General features: G+C 41.9%; 1 protein-coding gene across 1 annotated transcript in view; it reads left to right on the plus strand.

Annotated features, from left to right (window-relative positions):
• The window catches only part of LOC133536556 (uncharacterized), a 115409-nt gene that overhangs the window by 37638 nt on the left and 59793 nt on the right, over nucleotides 1–17978 (plus strand). The window contains exons 2-3 of the mRNA XM_061877184.1: nucleotides 3017–3141; nucleotides 13897–14014. Coding sequence (XP_061733168.1) covers nucleotides 3017–3141; nucleotides 13897–14014 — 243 coding nt within the window. The remainder of the gene's footprint in view (nucleotides 1–3016; nucleotides 3142–13896; nucleotides 14015–17978) is intronic.

Below are 17978 nucleotides of genomic sequence, written 5' to 3' on the forward strand. Positions count from 1 at the left end.
ATGGGGGTGTATTAGTGCCCAAGACATGGGTAACTTACACATGTGTGATGGTATGGGGGTGTATTAGTGCCCAAGACATGGGTAACTTACACATGTGTGATGGTATGGGGGTGTATTAGTGCCCAAGGCATGGGTAACTTACACATGTGTGATGGTATGGGGGTGTATTAGTGCCCAAGGCATGGGTAACTTACACATGTGTGATGGTATGGGGGTGTATTAGTGCCCAAGGCATGGGTAACTTACACATGTGTGATGGTATGGGGGTGTATTAGTGCCCAAGACATGGGTAACTTACACATGTGTGATGGTATGGGGGTGTATTAGTGCCCAAGACATGGGTAACTTACACATGTGTGATGGTATGGGGGTGTATTAGTGCCCAAGGCATGGGTAACTTACACATCTGTGAAGGCACCATTAATGCTGAAAGGTACATACAGGTTATGGAACAGCATATGCTGCCATCTAAGCGCCGTCTTTTTCATGGACCCCCCTCTTTATTTCAGCAAGACAATGCCAAGCCACATTCAGCATGTGTTACAACAGCGTGGCCTGAAGTCCAAACATGTCTCCCATGGAAAATGTGTGGCGCATTATGAAACGTAAAATAGGACAGCGCAGACCCCGGACTGTTGAAGGACTGAAGCTCTACATAAAACAAGGATGGGAAAGAATTCCACTTTCAAAGCTTCAACAATTAGTTTCCTCAGTTCCCAAACGTTTGAGTGTTGTTAAAAGAAAAGGTGATGTAACACATTGGTGAACATGCCCTTTCCCAACCACTTTGGCACGTGTTGCAGCCATGAAATTCTAAGTTAATTATTATTTGCGAAAAAAAAAAAAGTTCATGAGTATGAACATCAAATATGTTGTCTTTGTAGCATATTCAACTGAATATGGGTTGAAAAGGATTTGCAAATCATTGTATTCTGTTTATATTTACATCTAACACAATTTCCCAACTCACATGGCAACGGGGTTTGTAATAGATTACTAATGACAAGTACTTTACTATCAATACAAGATAATGAATATTCTTTATCACTTTCAATATGAGCACATTTGTCAGTTGAGTGCGATCATGTTGTCCTGCCAGGATGACTCATACCAGGCTGCTGTCTGTCAGTCCACAGCCGCCATCGCCGCCACGGGACTGGACACGCCCACGCTTCTTCTCTCCTCATGTCCTCGCTTGTCTCCTCTGCTCCCAGTCTTCACTTCCTCCTGCCTCCTCAGTCTGCCTGCCACCTCTCCTCTGGCCTCCCTCAGCCGGTGATTCATGGCGAGCTGGACTTTGACTCCCCACGTCGCCTCATTTCTGGCAAACAGTCGTCTGCCTAAACGCTGCAATCCTACTTTTGCCCATCATTTACTGTCCAGAATAAATCAACATGATGCATGATATTAGCAATAATAAAGCTGCAAAACCAGACTGACCTGATAATATTGTGCAGTACATAAGCGGCGGTCCCCTGGGTGCTTTGGGGCCCAGGATTGATGGCAACTTTCCATCTTTCAAATCATTTTTTGGAAAGTCAGTCTTGTTGTTGTTAGTTTTGTGGCGACTTTGGTCCGTTTTACATCATAAAATAGTCACAAATCAAACACTCTATAATTAATAAAGCCTAACCGAGATTTCATTGTGCCCGATATTGAACTGATGTCACATTTATCTTGACTTTGAACACAGTATACACAAGCGAATGAAGGCCATACTTATTCAGCACCCATACATGTCACACTAAGGGTGGCAGTATGAACCATGCCAACACTGTCATAAACCTGTGCCATGTAGTGAAAGCACAGTAAACAACAACGAGCAACACATTTTGGAAGAATATTTCCACCGCAACATAACAAATTCTCAGAATTCCCTGCAGCACCAACTCTTCCGGGACGTTAAAATATAAACAAACGGCATTAGATCCACTGTAATGATACCATGTACAATAGCGTATCTCGTCGATACTACTATGATTACTTCAATATTTTTTAAAATCATTTTTGGAAAGTCACTCTTGTTGTTAGTTTTGCGGCGAGTTTGGTCCATTTTACATAATAAAAAAGTCACAAATAGGCTTTATTTATTATACAGTATTCATACTGCCACCCTTAGTGTGACATGTATGGCGGTTGACTGAGTTAATTTGCTCGTTTGCAGTGTGTTCAAAGTCAAAATAAATGTGTCATTTGTTCAATATCGGGCACAATGATATCTAAGTTACTCTATAATAAATAAAGCCTAACTTAATGATATCTAAGTCACTCTATAATAAATAAAGCCTAACTTAGATATCATTGTGCCCAATATTGAACTAATGACACATTTATTTTGACTTTGAACACACTGCAAACGAGCAAATTAACTCAGTCAACCGCCATACATGTCACACTGAGGGTGGCAGTATGAACCATGCCAACAATGTCATAAACCTGTGCCAAGTAGTGAAAGCACAGTAAACAACAATGAGCAACACATTTTGGAAGAATATTTCCACCACAGCGGAGACCCCGGACTGTTGAAGGACTGAAGCTCTACATAAATCAAGAATGGGAAAGAATTCCACTTTCAAAGCTTCAACAATTAGTTTCTTTAGTTCCCAAACCTTTATTGAGTGTTGTTAAAAGAAAAGGTGATGTAACACAGTGGTGAACATGCCCTTTCTCAACTACTTTGGCACATGTTGCAGCCATGAAATTCTAAGTGTTATTTGAAAAAGTGTATGGGTTTGAACATCAAATATGTTGTCTTTGTAGCATATTCAACTGAATATGGCTTGAAAATTATTTGTAAATCATTGTATTCTGTTTATATTTACATCTAACACAATTTCCCAACTGGTATGGAAACAAGGTTTGTACAAGTCACCAGATTACAGGACGCCTTAAGGGAGTCATTGTACACTTTTTTTCTTAACGGAAAACACTTCCTTGTGGTCTACGGTTGAAGGGAAACCATGAAAAATGTCTGCCAGCAAGTGCAGTATGACATCATACACATGCTGTGTTGCAGGGTTTAGTGTGTGAGGACGACACAGGACCACTGCAGAGGTTTGCTGTCTCGAGCCAATGGTTGACCTTTCACCTCCAGCAGCTGCAGACAGAGACTGAGCACGAGCTCAGCAGCTTAGAGAAGAAGTGAGTTCATCATTTCTTTGAACAGCACTAACTGTACGCTATGTTGTGTCATGCACATGCTTAGCAAAGCACAACTATTCACTGACAATGTTTTAATATTTTAAATGTGTTATTTTTGAATTTATGCTCTCACAGACTACGTTTTCACTGCAAATCGTTTTTTTCTGAAACCTAATTTTTTTTCCAGCTGACTGTCTTCACTGCAAGTGAAATGTGATCTTTATTAGACTCCAGTATAAATGCGCACAGGCCCCAATGTGGCCACAATATAATACTTGTATGCGCGGTTCAATAAAGTGAAAACAAAGTACCATATTTTCCAGACCATAGGGCGCACTGCCGATGGTCTATTTTCCATCTTTTTTCATATATGTTCAGATGATTAAAGGGGTCTTTTTTTTTGTAAATGTAAAAACACTTCCTTGTGGTCTACATAACATGTAATGGTGGTTCTTTTGTTCAAAACGTTGCATAGATTATGTTTTATAGATAATCTTCCAGCCACTTTCTGGCAGTCGTGCCTCCACTTCGACAGAGTCTTCTCCCCGTCATCTTTGTTGTAGCGGTGTAGCGTGCAAGGACGGGAGTGGAAGAAGTGTCAAAAGATGACGCTAATTGTTTTCAGACTTTACTTAAATCAATAACGGAGCAGCATCTCCTCATCCGGAAACAACAACAAAATGCGTCCCCTGAAAAACGGTCCGACTGGAACTCTCTGACAACTAAAGTTCCTTGGGTGAATAATGTAAACTCACTACACCGGTATGTTTTAGCGCTTTTGTGGCAAGTTTACTGACAGAAGTGAGAACTTTACACTACTTTATATTAGAAATGGCAACAGCGGAGGATGAATGTCACATAACAAGAAGATAGAAAAAAAGAAGAAACTTATAGACTACGATGTCTGCACAGACCACAAGGGCAAACGCGCACAATTTTTCAGGATTCATGCAGATCTTTTGCATAATACTGCAAAACAAAACGCCAGATAATTTGTCTTACCTTATACACACACCAGAATACGACTCGTATGTTTGATGCATCGGCTTCATAGCTTACCAAAGTCGTACTAAAACATTTTTGATAGATTTTGGAGCACCGTTTGTAATGTTCTATATTTTCAATGGAACATATAAGATGTTGGTGTTGTTTACTTGAGTCATATTGCCATCATATTGCAGTCTACACATATATATTATGTTTGACTGCCATCTACTGGTTACACTTATCATTACACCCATGTACCAAATAAAATTGCTTCAAAGTCTGTAGGCAAAACCAGAATTATTCCGTACATTATGCGCACCTGGTTATAAGGCGCACTGTTGAGTTTTGAGGGGAAATAAGAATTTTAAATGAGCCTTATAGTCCGGAAAATACGGAAGTTGACCGGATTCCATTAATGAACAAGGAATAGAATAAATGAAAATAAAATAAAAGTTGCCACCCCAGATATGGTTGCCACACCTTTTAAAAATTTGGGGTTTTTTTTGTATGAAAATACATTAAAGTAATATAATGCATGAAAGTTTTTATTGTTAGAGCGAACACTGAGGAAAAGTGTTTGAGATGTGATGTGCAGTCGGTGTAAACGGGGCCAAAACGTAGAAGGAGGACTTACAAATAAGACTTACCTGGAAAATTAACTTTCTATTTCAGTTAAACCCCTGATTGTTTCCTTTTCAGAAGTACTGCTGTGTTGTGTTTGAACATGTGAGCAGGAGGCAGCTCAGTCTGGCTTTCTGCACTTTTTCACAGCGCAAACACGCCTGGGAAAGTTTTGAGGTATCTCAGAACAGCAGCAGGTTTCGCTTCTAACAGGATCAACTTGGGTCCTGCCTCTGGTTTAAGTACATTTTGTCCACTTCCAGTGGTTTTGTCCTGCATCTGCGTTTAGTGTTTTGTTTTTTTCATTCCTCATTTAGACCTTTGGCAGCACGGTGGTAGAGGGGTTAGTGCATGTGCCTCACAATACGAAGGTCCTGAGTAGCCTTGGGTTCAATCCCGGGCTCGGGATCTTTCTGTGTGGAGTTTGCATGTTCTCCCCGTGACTGTGTGGGTTCTACTCCGGCTTCCTCCCACCTCCAAAGACATGCACCTGGGGATAGGCCCCTCCCACCTCCAAAGACATGCACCTGGGGATAGGCCCCTCCCACCTCCAAAGACATGCACCTGGGGATAGGTTGATTGGCAACACTAAATGGTCCCTAGTGTGTGAATGTTGTCTGTCTATCTGTGTTGGCCCTGTGATGAGGTGGCGACTTGTCCAGGGTGTACGTTGCCTTCCGCCCGATTGTAGCTGAGATAGGCGCCAGCGCCCCCCGCGACCCCAAAAGGGAATAAGCGGTAGAAAATGGATGGATGGATTTAGACCTTTGCAGTTCCATCACATACAAAAGGTGTAACGGTGCATTAGGGTGATACAGTATACAGTATCAGTACAGTAACACAATACTAATGCATTATTTTCGGTACGACACCGTCTCTGAAAGGTACCGACCCGCCCCCCCACCACGCCCGCGTGGAAGTCACATGGTCACATTGCTGGTTGACTTCAAGAGGTAGTCACCTAAAAGTGTTTCCCCTTCACAGGTGTGCTTGAGTCTCATTGAGAGAATGCTAAGAGTGTGCAAAGCAGTAATCACAGTAAAAGGTGGTTATTTTGAAGAAAGTACAATACAAAACATGTTTTCAGTTATTTCCCCCTTTTTTTTGTTTTGTTAAGTACATAACTCCACGTGTTCAGTCGTAGTTTTGAAGCCTTCAGTGAAAATCTACAATGTAAATAGTAGGGATGTCCAATAATATCGAACTGCCGATATTATTGGCCAATAAATGCTTTAGAATGTAATCCATCCATCCGTCCATCTTCTTCCACTTATTCGAGGTCAGGTCGCGGGGGCAGCAGCCTAAGCAGGGAAGCCCAGACTTCCCTCTCCCCAACTATGACGTCCAGCTCCTCCCGGGGGATCACGAGGTGTTCCCAGGCCAAAATGTAATATATCGGAAATAATCGGTATCGGTTTCATAATTATCGGTATCTGTTTCAAAAACTAAAATTCATGACTTTTTAAAACGCCGTTGTACGGAGTGGTTCACGGATGTAGGAAGAAGTACAGAGCGGCAATAAACCTTAAAGGCACTGGCCCAATCACATAATACCTACGGCTTTTCACACACACAAGTGAATGCAAGGCATACTTGGTCAACAGCCATACAGGTCACACTGAGGGTGGCCGTATAAACAACTTTAACACTGTTATAAATATGCGCCACACTGTGAACCCACACCAAACAAGAATGACAAACACATTTCAGGAGAACATGCGCACCGTAACACAACAGAACAAATACCCAGAATCCTTTGCAGCACTTACTCTTCCAGGACGCTACAATATTAAACCCCCCACCTCAACCCCGCCCACTTTAACCTCCTCATGCTCTCTCAGGGAGAGTATGTCCCAAATTCCAAGCTGCTTTTTTGAGGCATGTTTAAAAGATAATGCACTTTGTGACTTCAATAATAAATATGGCAGTGCCATGTTGGCATTTTTTTCCATAACTTGAGTTGATTTATTTTGTAAAACTTTGTTACATTGTTTAATGCATCACAACAAAATTAAGATAATAATGTGTTCATTCCATCACTGTATATTTTGGTATCGGTTGATATCGGAATCAGTAATTAAGAGTTGGACAATATCGGATATTGCTAAAAAAGCCATCTAGTAAATAAAGAAAACACATTGAATGAGGAGAAGGTGGTCCTGTACTGTGTTTACTATCAGTGTTTAAAATGATCCTACACCTGCGTAGTTTCACAATAAGACTTCCTGTGTCTAACAAAAATGAACAATCACAAATTCAACAGCCGTGTGTGCAGCAGTGAAAAGGAAAGTGTTGTGATTCTCTCTTTTGAGGTGTTTTTCTTTTCTGTTCTAGAATGTAGAGCAGCTTACTAAATGCCTCGGAGGGGAGAGACTGTTTGTACTTGTTTATTCTTCACCTTATTTGGGTAGTCACCACTAATTACCACAGGTGGTTCTTTTGCAAAGTGGGACGACTGGAAACGTGTGGCCACACTCAGATAGTCCTAACATTCCATGGATGGAGTTGCTTCATTAGATAGTTGGTCCCAATGTTGCAGAACCCCAGGGGTGTCAAACACAGAGTGGCTCCAAATGTAAAACTGAACAAAGCCGAGGGCCAAGGTTGAACAAATTCACCTTTTAATGAGGACCCAAACTAGTTCTGCATGGAATATTGAACAAAAAAGGCTTATATAACTTTATAGTGACATGCAAAATCCAGTTTTAAATAATAATAATAACTAAAAAATATCAATGGCATATCAAATTAAATTTAAATAAAAATGGAATGCCTCTTTTCTATTTGCAGCCTTCTGAGGTAAATATCAAAATAGATTTTTTCCACAGGCTGATAATACATTTGAAAATGAAATAATAATGAATGAATCAAACATTCCAACCTTGAAGTCGTGAGAGAAAGTTCATGAATAAAACATGAATTATTGCTCAGTTTGCTACACTGATTTTCTTTAAAACTGAATATGGAACAAGCATCACTTATGTAACTTAAGAGTGCAAAATCAATTGTCAAAAACCAAACTAAAAAAGCATCAATGGTACATATTAAATGCAATTAAATAAAAAATGTAATGCCTCTTTTATATTTGCAGCCTTCTGAAGTAAATATCAACATTACCTTTTTCCACAGGCTAATTTGAAAATAAAATAACAGTGAGGTGGGCGGGATTTGGGGGTTGCGGGGGGGTTGTATATTGTAGTGTCCCGGGAGAGTTAGTGCTGCAAGGGGTTCTGGGTATTTGTTCAGTTGTTACGGTGTGGATGTTCTCCCAAAATGAGTTTGTCATTCTTGTTTGGTGTGGCTTCACAGTGTGGCGCATATTTGTAACAGTGTTAAAGTTGTTTATACGGCCACCCTCAGTGTGACCTGTATGGCTGTTGACCAAGTATGCCTTGCATTCACTTGTGTGTGTGAAAAGCTGTAGATATTATGTGACTGGGCCGGCACGCAAAGGCAGTGCCTTTAAGTATAGGATAGATCTTTATTGTCATTGGACAAGTACAACGAAATTTCATTTGCAGCACAGTCCCGCTTAGAGCAGACATACGTCACAGGGGGGACAAGACGACACCCCCAACAGATCAGACACTTATGGCGCTCCTTAAAAAGGTGAGAAAAGGGTGACATTGGGAGAGGGGGGCAGTAAGGTTTATTGGTGCTCCGTACTTCTCCCTACATCCGTGTACCACTTCATACAGCAGCATTTTAAAAAGTCATACAATTTTGGTTTTTCAAACCGATACTGATAATTTCCGATATTACATTTTAAAGTGTTTATCGGCCGATAATATCAGCAGTCCGATATTAATAATTTGACCCCTTTTAATGCTCCTTGTTAATCCGGTGGGGAAAAAAACTTGACTAAACTCCCGCTCATCTACAGTGTGCCTTTTGATGCGGTCCGCCCTATGGTCCGAAAAATACTGTAAAGAAATATAACTTGCGGAGGCACTTTCTGACGAAACATCAACATTCCAATGTCCGGCCCCTGAGCCCTTGGACTCTTGAAACTGCGACCCTCTTCACTATCTCATTGAACAGCCCTGCACTCTACCTCACAATACGAAGGTCCTGAGTAGTCCTGGGTTCAATCCCAGGCTCAGGAACTTTCTGTGTGGAGTTTGCATGTTCTCCCCGTGACTGCGTGGGTTTCCTCCGGGTACTCAGGCTTCCTCCCACCTCCAAAGACATGCACCTGGGGATAGGCCCCTCCCACCTCCAAAGACATGCACCTGGGGATAGGCCCCTCCCACCTCCAAAGACATGCACCTGGGATAGGCCCCTCCCACCTCCAAAGACATGCACCTGGGGATAGGCCCCTCCCACCTCCAAAGACATGCACCTGAGGATAGGCCCCTCCCACCTCCAAAGACATGCACCTGGGGATAGGTTGATTGGCAACACTAACTGGTCCCTAGTGTGTGAATGTTGTCTGTCTATCTGTGTTGGCCCTGTGATGAGGTGGCAACTTGTCCAGGGTGTACCCCCGCCTTCCGCCCAAATGCAGCTGAGGTAGGCTCCAGCACCCACTGTCGATTAACTATGATCAAGTATTGGATAGGACTCCAGAAATGTGTAAATAAAGTTGTACTTTATATATATAAAAAAAAAAATGGGGATACAAAACGGTACAAAAAATCCTTTTATCTTATCTGTCGTTCATCCATTCACTCACAGGCTTGTAATGCTCAATCTCATCGAGCACAATGCACCTGCTCCCGCTCTTTTTTTACATCCGGTTTGCCGCAATTAATTGTGGAACATGCAATATTTTAGTTAGCCCTTTGTTAGGCTATAAAATACAAAACGACTCAATCCAGTGTCAGTGTTTCTCAAATAATCAAGGAAAATTGAATTGAATTTGAGAGTACCCAGCAAGAACGAATAGAACAGACGAGTCATCGTTTTGTTTGCTCGCGGAAAATAAACATCGTAATTTACGATTCGACTCCCTCGAATGGCCTTGATGCTGTGGAAACAGGACCAGGCTGTTCTGAAAAACACCGCCGAGGACACCCCAATGATGGACGCTTTTGACCTCCCTCCCTACTCAACGACACCTGGAGTCGAACTTTTGCAGATCGGCCTCAGTCTAAAAAACATCACGTCATCATGTATAAAATAGAAAACAACTCGATCCGGTGTCAGTGTTTCTCAAATAACCAATATCAAATACATGTATAAATCAAATCAATTCCCTATTTATTCTTTAACTGTAAATAATAATACATTAGCTTATCAGCAATTACATCAAATATGCAAATTATGAATGATCATCTCATGAATTATAATACCCATAAGTTACAACACCCACTGCCACCCCAAACGGGACAAGCGGTAGAAAAGGGATTGATGGATTATAATTTAGTTTATATGGGTCTTTCAGGCTGACTCTTGCTGCATTGGCCATTTTCTCACTTTGATTGCATCGGGAATCTAACAAAATAAAGTTGTAGATGCTCAGAGTTGATGAGGAAAAGCAGTAAAAGTTGGGCTGTCCAAACTCTGGAGCAGAAATAACATGAAACCACAACTAAAAAACAACATTTTGACTTGGTTCATTGCAGAGTCTGATGATCTTAGACTTAAAACTGTTGCCTAGTGCTATGATGACATCCTGGTGTGCCAGTCAACTGCAGTGAGGGCTTCATTAAACCTTTTCGCCAGCGCTTTTGTATGAAAAGGAAATGGTCTGATATTAGCTGGTGTTACCTGTCTCACCCAGTTTGCTCCCTCGGTCTGTACTCCTGCTCTGACAAGTCCTTGGGCAGACTGACACATTAATGAGTCCTGCAAGCTGAAACACATCTTGGGACTTGAAGTGTTCCGACCAAATGGTTGTCTGCCCACACACTGTCTTCTGACACACTTCCTGGAAATTTCACTCAAATGTTGGGCTGAAACAAAATATGCTTACATCACACTTTCGGATCAAAGACAAGTTCGTAGTTGTTCGTAGGAAACTCCAGACGTGGTGATGCCGCACCCTCAGCAGGATCTGCACCCGTCACTGAACAACTAACTGGTTTTAGGGTGACAACCTCAGCAGGATCTGCACCCGTCACTGAACAACTAACTGGTTTCAGGGTGATGATGTCATGCTGCAGTTATTTTCCAGTAGTTTTGTTGGCTTTGAATTTCCATGACAAAACCAATTCTGGTTTAAGTGTCTTGCAGGATAAGGAATTTCACTTATAGACTTTGATTGATTGATTGATTGATTGATTGATTGAAACATTTATTAGTAGGTTGCACAGTACAATACTCTGATGGTCTCAAGCCGCCGTCGTGCGGGTTCTCAGGACCACCAAGGACTGACATTCTGTCCAGCAGGTGTAGACTTCTTTTATTTTGCAATAAGTTAGTCTCTTACCGGTTTTCTTTCCAGTCTTCCCCTTTTTCTGCTCACTCTTCCACTCCAGCTCTTCGGCTGCATGCGTCGTCTTCCTCTCACGCTCAGCATCGGCTTCCTTCTGGCTCCTTCTCTCTCCGTCTCTCCCCCCGGCGCTTATGGCCGCTGGCATTTCATTTCAGTACGAGAGGAGATTTGAACTTTGCCCAGCTGGGCGACCCATGCACCTGATATTTGCTGGTTTGATGCCAGCGCGCCCCGCCTCGCTGCTTGCTCGCAGTCCACGCCTCCTTGCCGCCATCTTGGACGAGGCTCCGGCGTGCCCTGCCTCGCTGTCGGACTGCAAGTAAATATTTCGTACAATTGACCACTAAATGGTAACACCCGAGTAAGTTTTTCAACTTGTTTAAGTCGGGGTCCACGTTAATCAATTCATGGTAAATTCACTACAGTCTACATGACTTGGTGGATCATTTTCCGGTTCTGATATTTTGATAACGTGCCAACTTCACTGGTTTTGGTTATTGTACCTTATCTAAGTGTGTGTGCAATGTAGTCACAGGTGCATTCATAGATCTGAGCATATTTGTTTAGATGTTTATATTTCTACTTGCTTTTTTGCATCTGCGGTGTAATTTATTCATGGGAGGGAGTACATGCAAAGTGTATACATGCCGTGCAGCCGCCACACAAGCGGAAATTGTACACAGGATTGTGACGAGCTTTAAGTGGTCAAACAGGCCAGTAGCAGTCTATAATAATAATAATAAAATAACACCCGCATATTTTTCACCTACAATTATGTGTGTTCATGTGATTATGGAGCCCGATTTATACGAGTAGCTGATCAAAACACACTGACAGCTGGTTGTGTGTGTGTGTGTGTGTGTGTGTGTGTGTGTGTGTGTGTGTGTGTGTGTGTGTGTGTTAGACACGCGCAGTAACCGCGGGTCGGGTGGTGCGTTGGTAAGGTGGGCGGGGTTGGGGGCACGGGGGTGTAAAATATATTCTGGAGAGTCATGGATGCAAAAGATCCTGGGTATTTGTTGTGTTGCGTTTATGTTGTGTTACTGTGAGGATGTTCTCCCAAAATGTGTTTGTCATTCTTGTTTGGTGTGGCGCATATTAGTAAGAGTGTTAAAATTGTTTATATCACAACCATCAGTGTACTCTGTGTCACCCAGTATGCCTTTCAATCTTGTACATGTTGTTGAAGGTGTTAAAGGCAATGGCTTCATAGCACGCCCTTATTCTCGTTATCTGGATAAGCACCAGCAAACAGTCGCGAGAATGTTTGCGGCTCCCGTTATCTTCTATACTCTGTGAAACGGGTCAAATTAGATCTAAGAATGGAAAAACTGCCGACCCCTGATATATAACAACGGGCGGGTGGCGGGCGGTTGCGGTGATGATAAAATGTTGGTGCGGGTGGATGACGACGTTAGTGATGCGGTTGCGGATGATATAATTGCCTATCCGCTCATCTCTAGTGTGTGTGTGTGTGCATGTGTGTGTGTTTTAGAGACACATTGTTTTACCATGTGGCATATGCTTATGTTTTTTTACAAGCATGTAAATGTGTGCATATTCTCCCTGGAAGCAACACACACACACACACCAATGTTAATTATGGTGTTTATAGTCTGGTGATTTTTTTTTTTTATTCTTCATCACTTGTCACACTTTTTAATTTCGACTTTTAAAAGTTGTAAGAATGCTTTGATCGACATTTGTTAGACAACCTCACATTTTGAAGTGCCTTTTAAAGTGCTCGATTTATTCACCCAAATGCTCTTCGATATTAGAACGGAACAAGGTGTGTGTGAGCGTGTATAATAACAGGCCTCAAACGTAACCACGGCATCTGCGGCAAAAGCCACGACCATCCTTGTTATTTGCCGTGAGCCCTAAAAAACTGACCAACATCTGCAGCACAAACATGCCGACTCTGTGTGTGTACATATATATATATATATATATGTATTGTGTGTGTATGTGTGTGTATATATATACTGTATGTATATAAATGATGAATGGGTTGTACTTGTATAGCGCTTTTCTACCTACCTCAAAGCGTTTTGACACTACTTCCACATTCACACACACATTCACACACTGATGGAGGGAGCTGCCATGCAAGGCGCCAACCAGCACCCATCAGGAGCAAGGGTGAAGTGTCTTGCTCAGGACACAACGGACGTGACGAGGTTGGTACTAGGTGGGGATTGAACCAGGGACCCTCGGGTTGCGCATGGCCACTCTGCCATATATGTACTGTATGTATATCTATACTATATGTATATATATGTACTGTGTATATAAATGAATATACAGTGTATATATATATATATATATATATATATATATATATATATCTCACTATTACACGGCTTGCTGTCCATTGCTGTCATTTTAGTGAATATTTGCAGACTGCTTTTGCGTGGTTGCTTAATCACAAACCCTGCATCAGTTAGTCAACTATGTCTGCTATGAAAACAGGGTTGTTTGCTCAAGGAAGGCCTGGAGGAAATGTAAGTGGAGATACTTGATGGCCGGGTGTTACAATGCTTCTTTTAAATGGCTTTTCAGGCAGTGGAGATATGTGAGGGTTTAAGACGTGATAGCAAATAGTTCAAGGTTGAAACGTCAAGGCCATATCAGAATGTTTTTTATCAAGAAAACGTGTCAGATTGTTTAAGTCTTTTTTCACTGGCAGGAGAAAAAGAAAAAGACTGTTCTAGAAAACAGACAATCACATTTATAAACTTATAACATTCCTTTCTGTGTGTTGTCAGGAACTTGCAGTTTGAAGGGCGTCTGCTCCAACTGACCTCCAAGTTGTTTGTGCTGCAAGAGAAGAAGAAACAAATCCAGCGAGAAGTCCCAAGTAACTCCAGCCTTCAGACGTCCGCTGTAAGTAACACAGAAGTGAAGAAATAACAACGTAAGAAAGACAGCAGGACCACTTCTTCACCCAGTAGCTCTTTTAGATGCCTAACCGTACATCTACTCTCATTTGTCGATATTCAACCTTTGGGTTGAGATCTAAGCAAGCAAAAATGATGAAAAGTGGAGACAGAAATCGTCTGTTATTGGCCAATGGCTTATTGGAAGAATAGCATTTATTTTTTATTGATTACCATATTTCTTTGAGTTGCCGCCGGGGCGAGAATGAATTTAAAACCTCTTCTCACTCTGGCACTTACCAAAGGCATGCGGTAAATTTAGGCCTGCGCTTATACATTTGAGTGTGATGTAAGGATAACATCATGAAAAGCACATTTAATAAAAAAAGTTATTATGGTCTTACCTTTACTTATAAATAAAGTCCATGCGCAGCTCCTTCTGATCAAAAGCATGGATAACTTGTTTATAGAAGTCTTCCTTATCTTTCTTCAGTTTTAAAAGTCTCTCTGTCTCGATGGAGATCTTCCTTTATTACCTCCTGCTTTGATTGAAAGTCCAGTTTAGAAAACTGTTTTATTTTAGATATGTAATCCTCCATGTTAAAAGTGCAAGCGAGAGGAAAAAATAAACACACTCTGCTCACTCTTGCTGCTTGTTGTCACTTCTTCTGCAGCCGAGTAGTCGCAAGAAGGATCACTAGCGCCCTCTACCACCAGGAGGCGGGAGTCATTTAATGACTCATATTTGACACACGCAGCTACGGTATATTAATAAAACATAGCTGCTTACTGTTCTTTTTAGCATATTGGACCTTAAATCCTACTGAATAGCTCTTAATCTTCTTCCCTTTATGCGATTTCAAATGATTAAAATCAGCCTCCTCCATTTTGAAAATGATGACAGGTGAAGTGTCACTCGTGACGTGACGAGTTTGACCCGGCGGAAATTCTAGACATGCGCTAATTAAAATAATATTTTGTGAAACGAGTTTGACCCGGTGTTAATCCTGAGCCGCCGGTAATGCTAAGCATGCGCTAATTACTTAGCGAAGCGAGTTTGACCCGGCAGTAATTCTAGGCAGGCACATACTTTATACCCGGCGGCAATTCAAGGAAATACGGTAACTCTTTTTTTATTAAGGGCAGGGATGTAAAACCTGCACAGGTTTATTCCAGTCTGCAAGATAAGTTTGCTAATCATAAGAATGGATAAAAGAGCTGCAATTTTTCATTAAAGAAACTGCTTTTCTATTTACCATATTTTCCGGACCAAAAGGCGCACTTAAAATCTTTTTTTTTCTCAAAACTCGACAGTGCGCCTAATGTACGGAATAATTCTGGTTTTGCTTACCGACCTCGAAGCAATTTTATTTGGTACATGATTTAATGAAATGTGTGGCCAGTCAAACATAAGAGACACGTGTAGACTGCAATATGATGGCAATATGACTCAAGTAAACACCAACATTTTGTATGTTCCTTTTGAAAATATAGAAAAATATCTATCAAAATGTTTTAGTACGACTTTGGTAAGCTATGAAGCTGTGCCGCTTGATGGATTGTACTGTGAAACCCCGTTTCCATATGAGTTGGGAAATTGTGTTAGATGTAAATATAAACAGAATACAATGATTTGCAAATCCTTTTCAAGCCATATTCAGTTGAATATGCTACTGATAAACATTTTTTGGGGGGGAAATAATCATTAACTTTAGAATTTGATGCCAGCAACACGTGACAAAGACGTCGGGAAAGGTGGCAATAAATACTGATAAAGTTGAGGAATTCTCCTCAAACACTTATTTGGAACATCCCACAGGTGTGCAGGTTAATTGGGAACAGGTGGGTGCCATGATTGGGTATAAAAACAGCTTCCCAAAAAATGCTCAGTCTTTCACAAACAAGGATTGGGAAACGGTCATCATTTTCTGAACAAATGTGTGAGCAAATAGTCAAACAGTTTAAAAACAACATTTCTCAACGGGCTATTGCAAGGAATTTAGGAATTTCACCATCTATGGTCAGTAATACCATCAAAAGGTTCAGAGAATCTGGAGAAATATTAGATTACATTAGATAGTACTTTATTTATTTCTTCAGAAAAATCACTGCACGTTAGCGATGATATAACAGACCTTCGTTCCCTCAGGCGGTACTGTATCAAAAAGCGACATCAGTGTGTAAAGGATATCACCACATGGGCTCAGGAACACTTCAGAAAACCACTGTCTGTAACCACAGTTGGTCGCTACATCTGTAAGTTCCAGTTAAAACTCTACTATGCAAAGCCAAAGCCGATTATCAACGATACCCAGAAACGGCGCCGGCTTCCCTGGGCCTGAGATCATCTAAGATCAGGGGTCTCAAACACGCGGCCCGCGGGCAAATTTCGGCCCGTGAGACGTTATTTTGTGGCCCACACCCTGATGTGAAAATTTACTGATGTGGAAATTTACTGATGGTGCGGCCCGCAAGTACTATATGAATGGCGCTTTACAGCGTTATATTGGTATATCCTAGATGTTTCTGGGAGACTACCATTTTTTAGTGCCCCCCCAAAGGCAATCTTTCTCCCGAGTTTCACCCGAATTATAATATTGAGGGAGTACAGAGGAGGCGCTGCCTTTGCCGTCCTCCACAAATAGTGTGCCAGCCCAGCCACAAGTAGCATTAGGCTTCTGAAGACGCAGTAAGCGACTACAAGACAGCTGATCAACAGCCACACAGGTCACACTGAGGGTGGCCGTATAAACAACTTTAACACTGTTATAAATATGTGCCACACTGTGAACCCACACCAAACAAGAATAACAAACACATTTTGGCAGAACATCCGCACCGTAACACAACATAAACACAACAGAACAAATACCCAGAATCCCATGCAGCCCTAACTCTTCCGGGCTAAAATTTACACCCCCCGTGCCCCCAACCCCGCCCCCTATCGTAGCCCGGAAGAGTTAGTGCTGCATTGGATTCTGGGTATTTGTTCTGTTGTGTTTATGCTGTGTTACAGTGCAGATGTTGGCCCAAAATATGTGTCATTCTTGTTTGGTGTGGGTTCACAGTGTGGTGTATATTTGTAACAGTGATAAAGTTGTTTATACGGCCACCCTCAGTGTGACCTGTATGGCTGTTGATAAAGTATGTCTTGCTGTCCCTTCCATGGAACTGAAGAAGCTTCATACAGTATGTGTGACTGAGTTGTCACAATGATGTGTGGTGGAAAAGAAAACCGGACGGCAGGCTATTGAAGACGTTTAAGACGGTATCATCACATCACGCCCTTAATTATTGACAGTGTGAAAACCGGGCGAATGTTTGCCTCGGGAGGGGCACTGATAGTCGGGTGTTCACCGGAAAGATTGTGAGGGTGGGCAAGTATGTTGCTAGGGCGGGAAAGCCATTCAAAGAAGCTGAATTCATCAAAAAGTGCATGTTGGATTTTTTTAAGAAATCTTTTCTCGCGGCCCAGCCTCAGCCAGTTTCTAAATCCAGTGGCCCTCAGGTACATTGAGTTTGAGACCCCTGTCTAAGATGGACTGATGCAAAATGGAAAAGTGTTCTGTGGTCTGACGAGTCCACGTTTCAAATCGTTTTTTGGAAACGGTGAACGTCGTGTCCTCTGGACCAAAGAGGAAAAGAACCATCAGGACTGTTCTAGATGCAAAGTGTAAAAGTCAGCATGTGTGATGGTATGGGGGTGTATTAGTGCCCAAGGCATGGGTAACTTACACATGTGTGATGGTATGGGGGTGTATTAGTGCCCAAGGCATGGGTAACTTACACATGTGTGATGGTATGGGGGTGTATTAGTGCCCAAGGCATGGGTAACTTACACATGTGTGATGGTATGGGGGTGTATTAGTGCCCAAGACATGGGTAACTTACACATGTGTGATGGTATGGGGGTGTATTAGTGCCCAAGACATGGGTAACTTACACATGTGTGATGGTATGGGGGTGTATTA

This window comes from Nerophis ophidion, linkage group LG17 (genome assembly GCF_033978795.1).
Source record: "Nerophis ophidion isolate RoL-2023_Sa linkage group LG17, RoL_Noph_v1.0, whole genome shotgun sequence".
Lineage (NCBI taxonomy): Eukaryota > Metazoa > Chordata > Actinopteri > Syngnathiformes > Syngnathidae > Nerophis > Nerophis ophidion.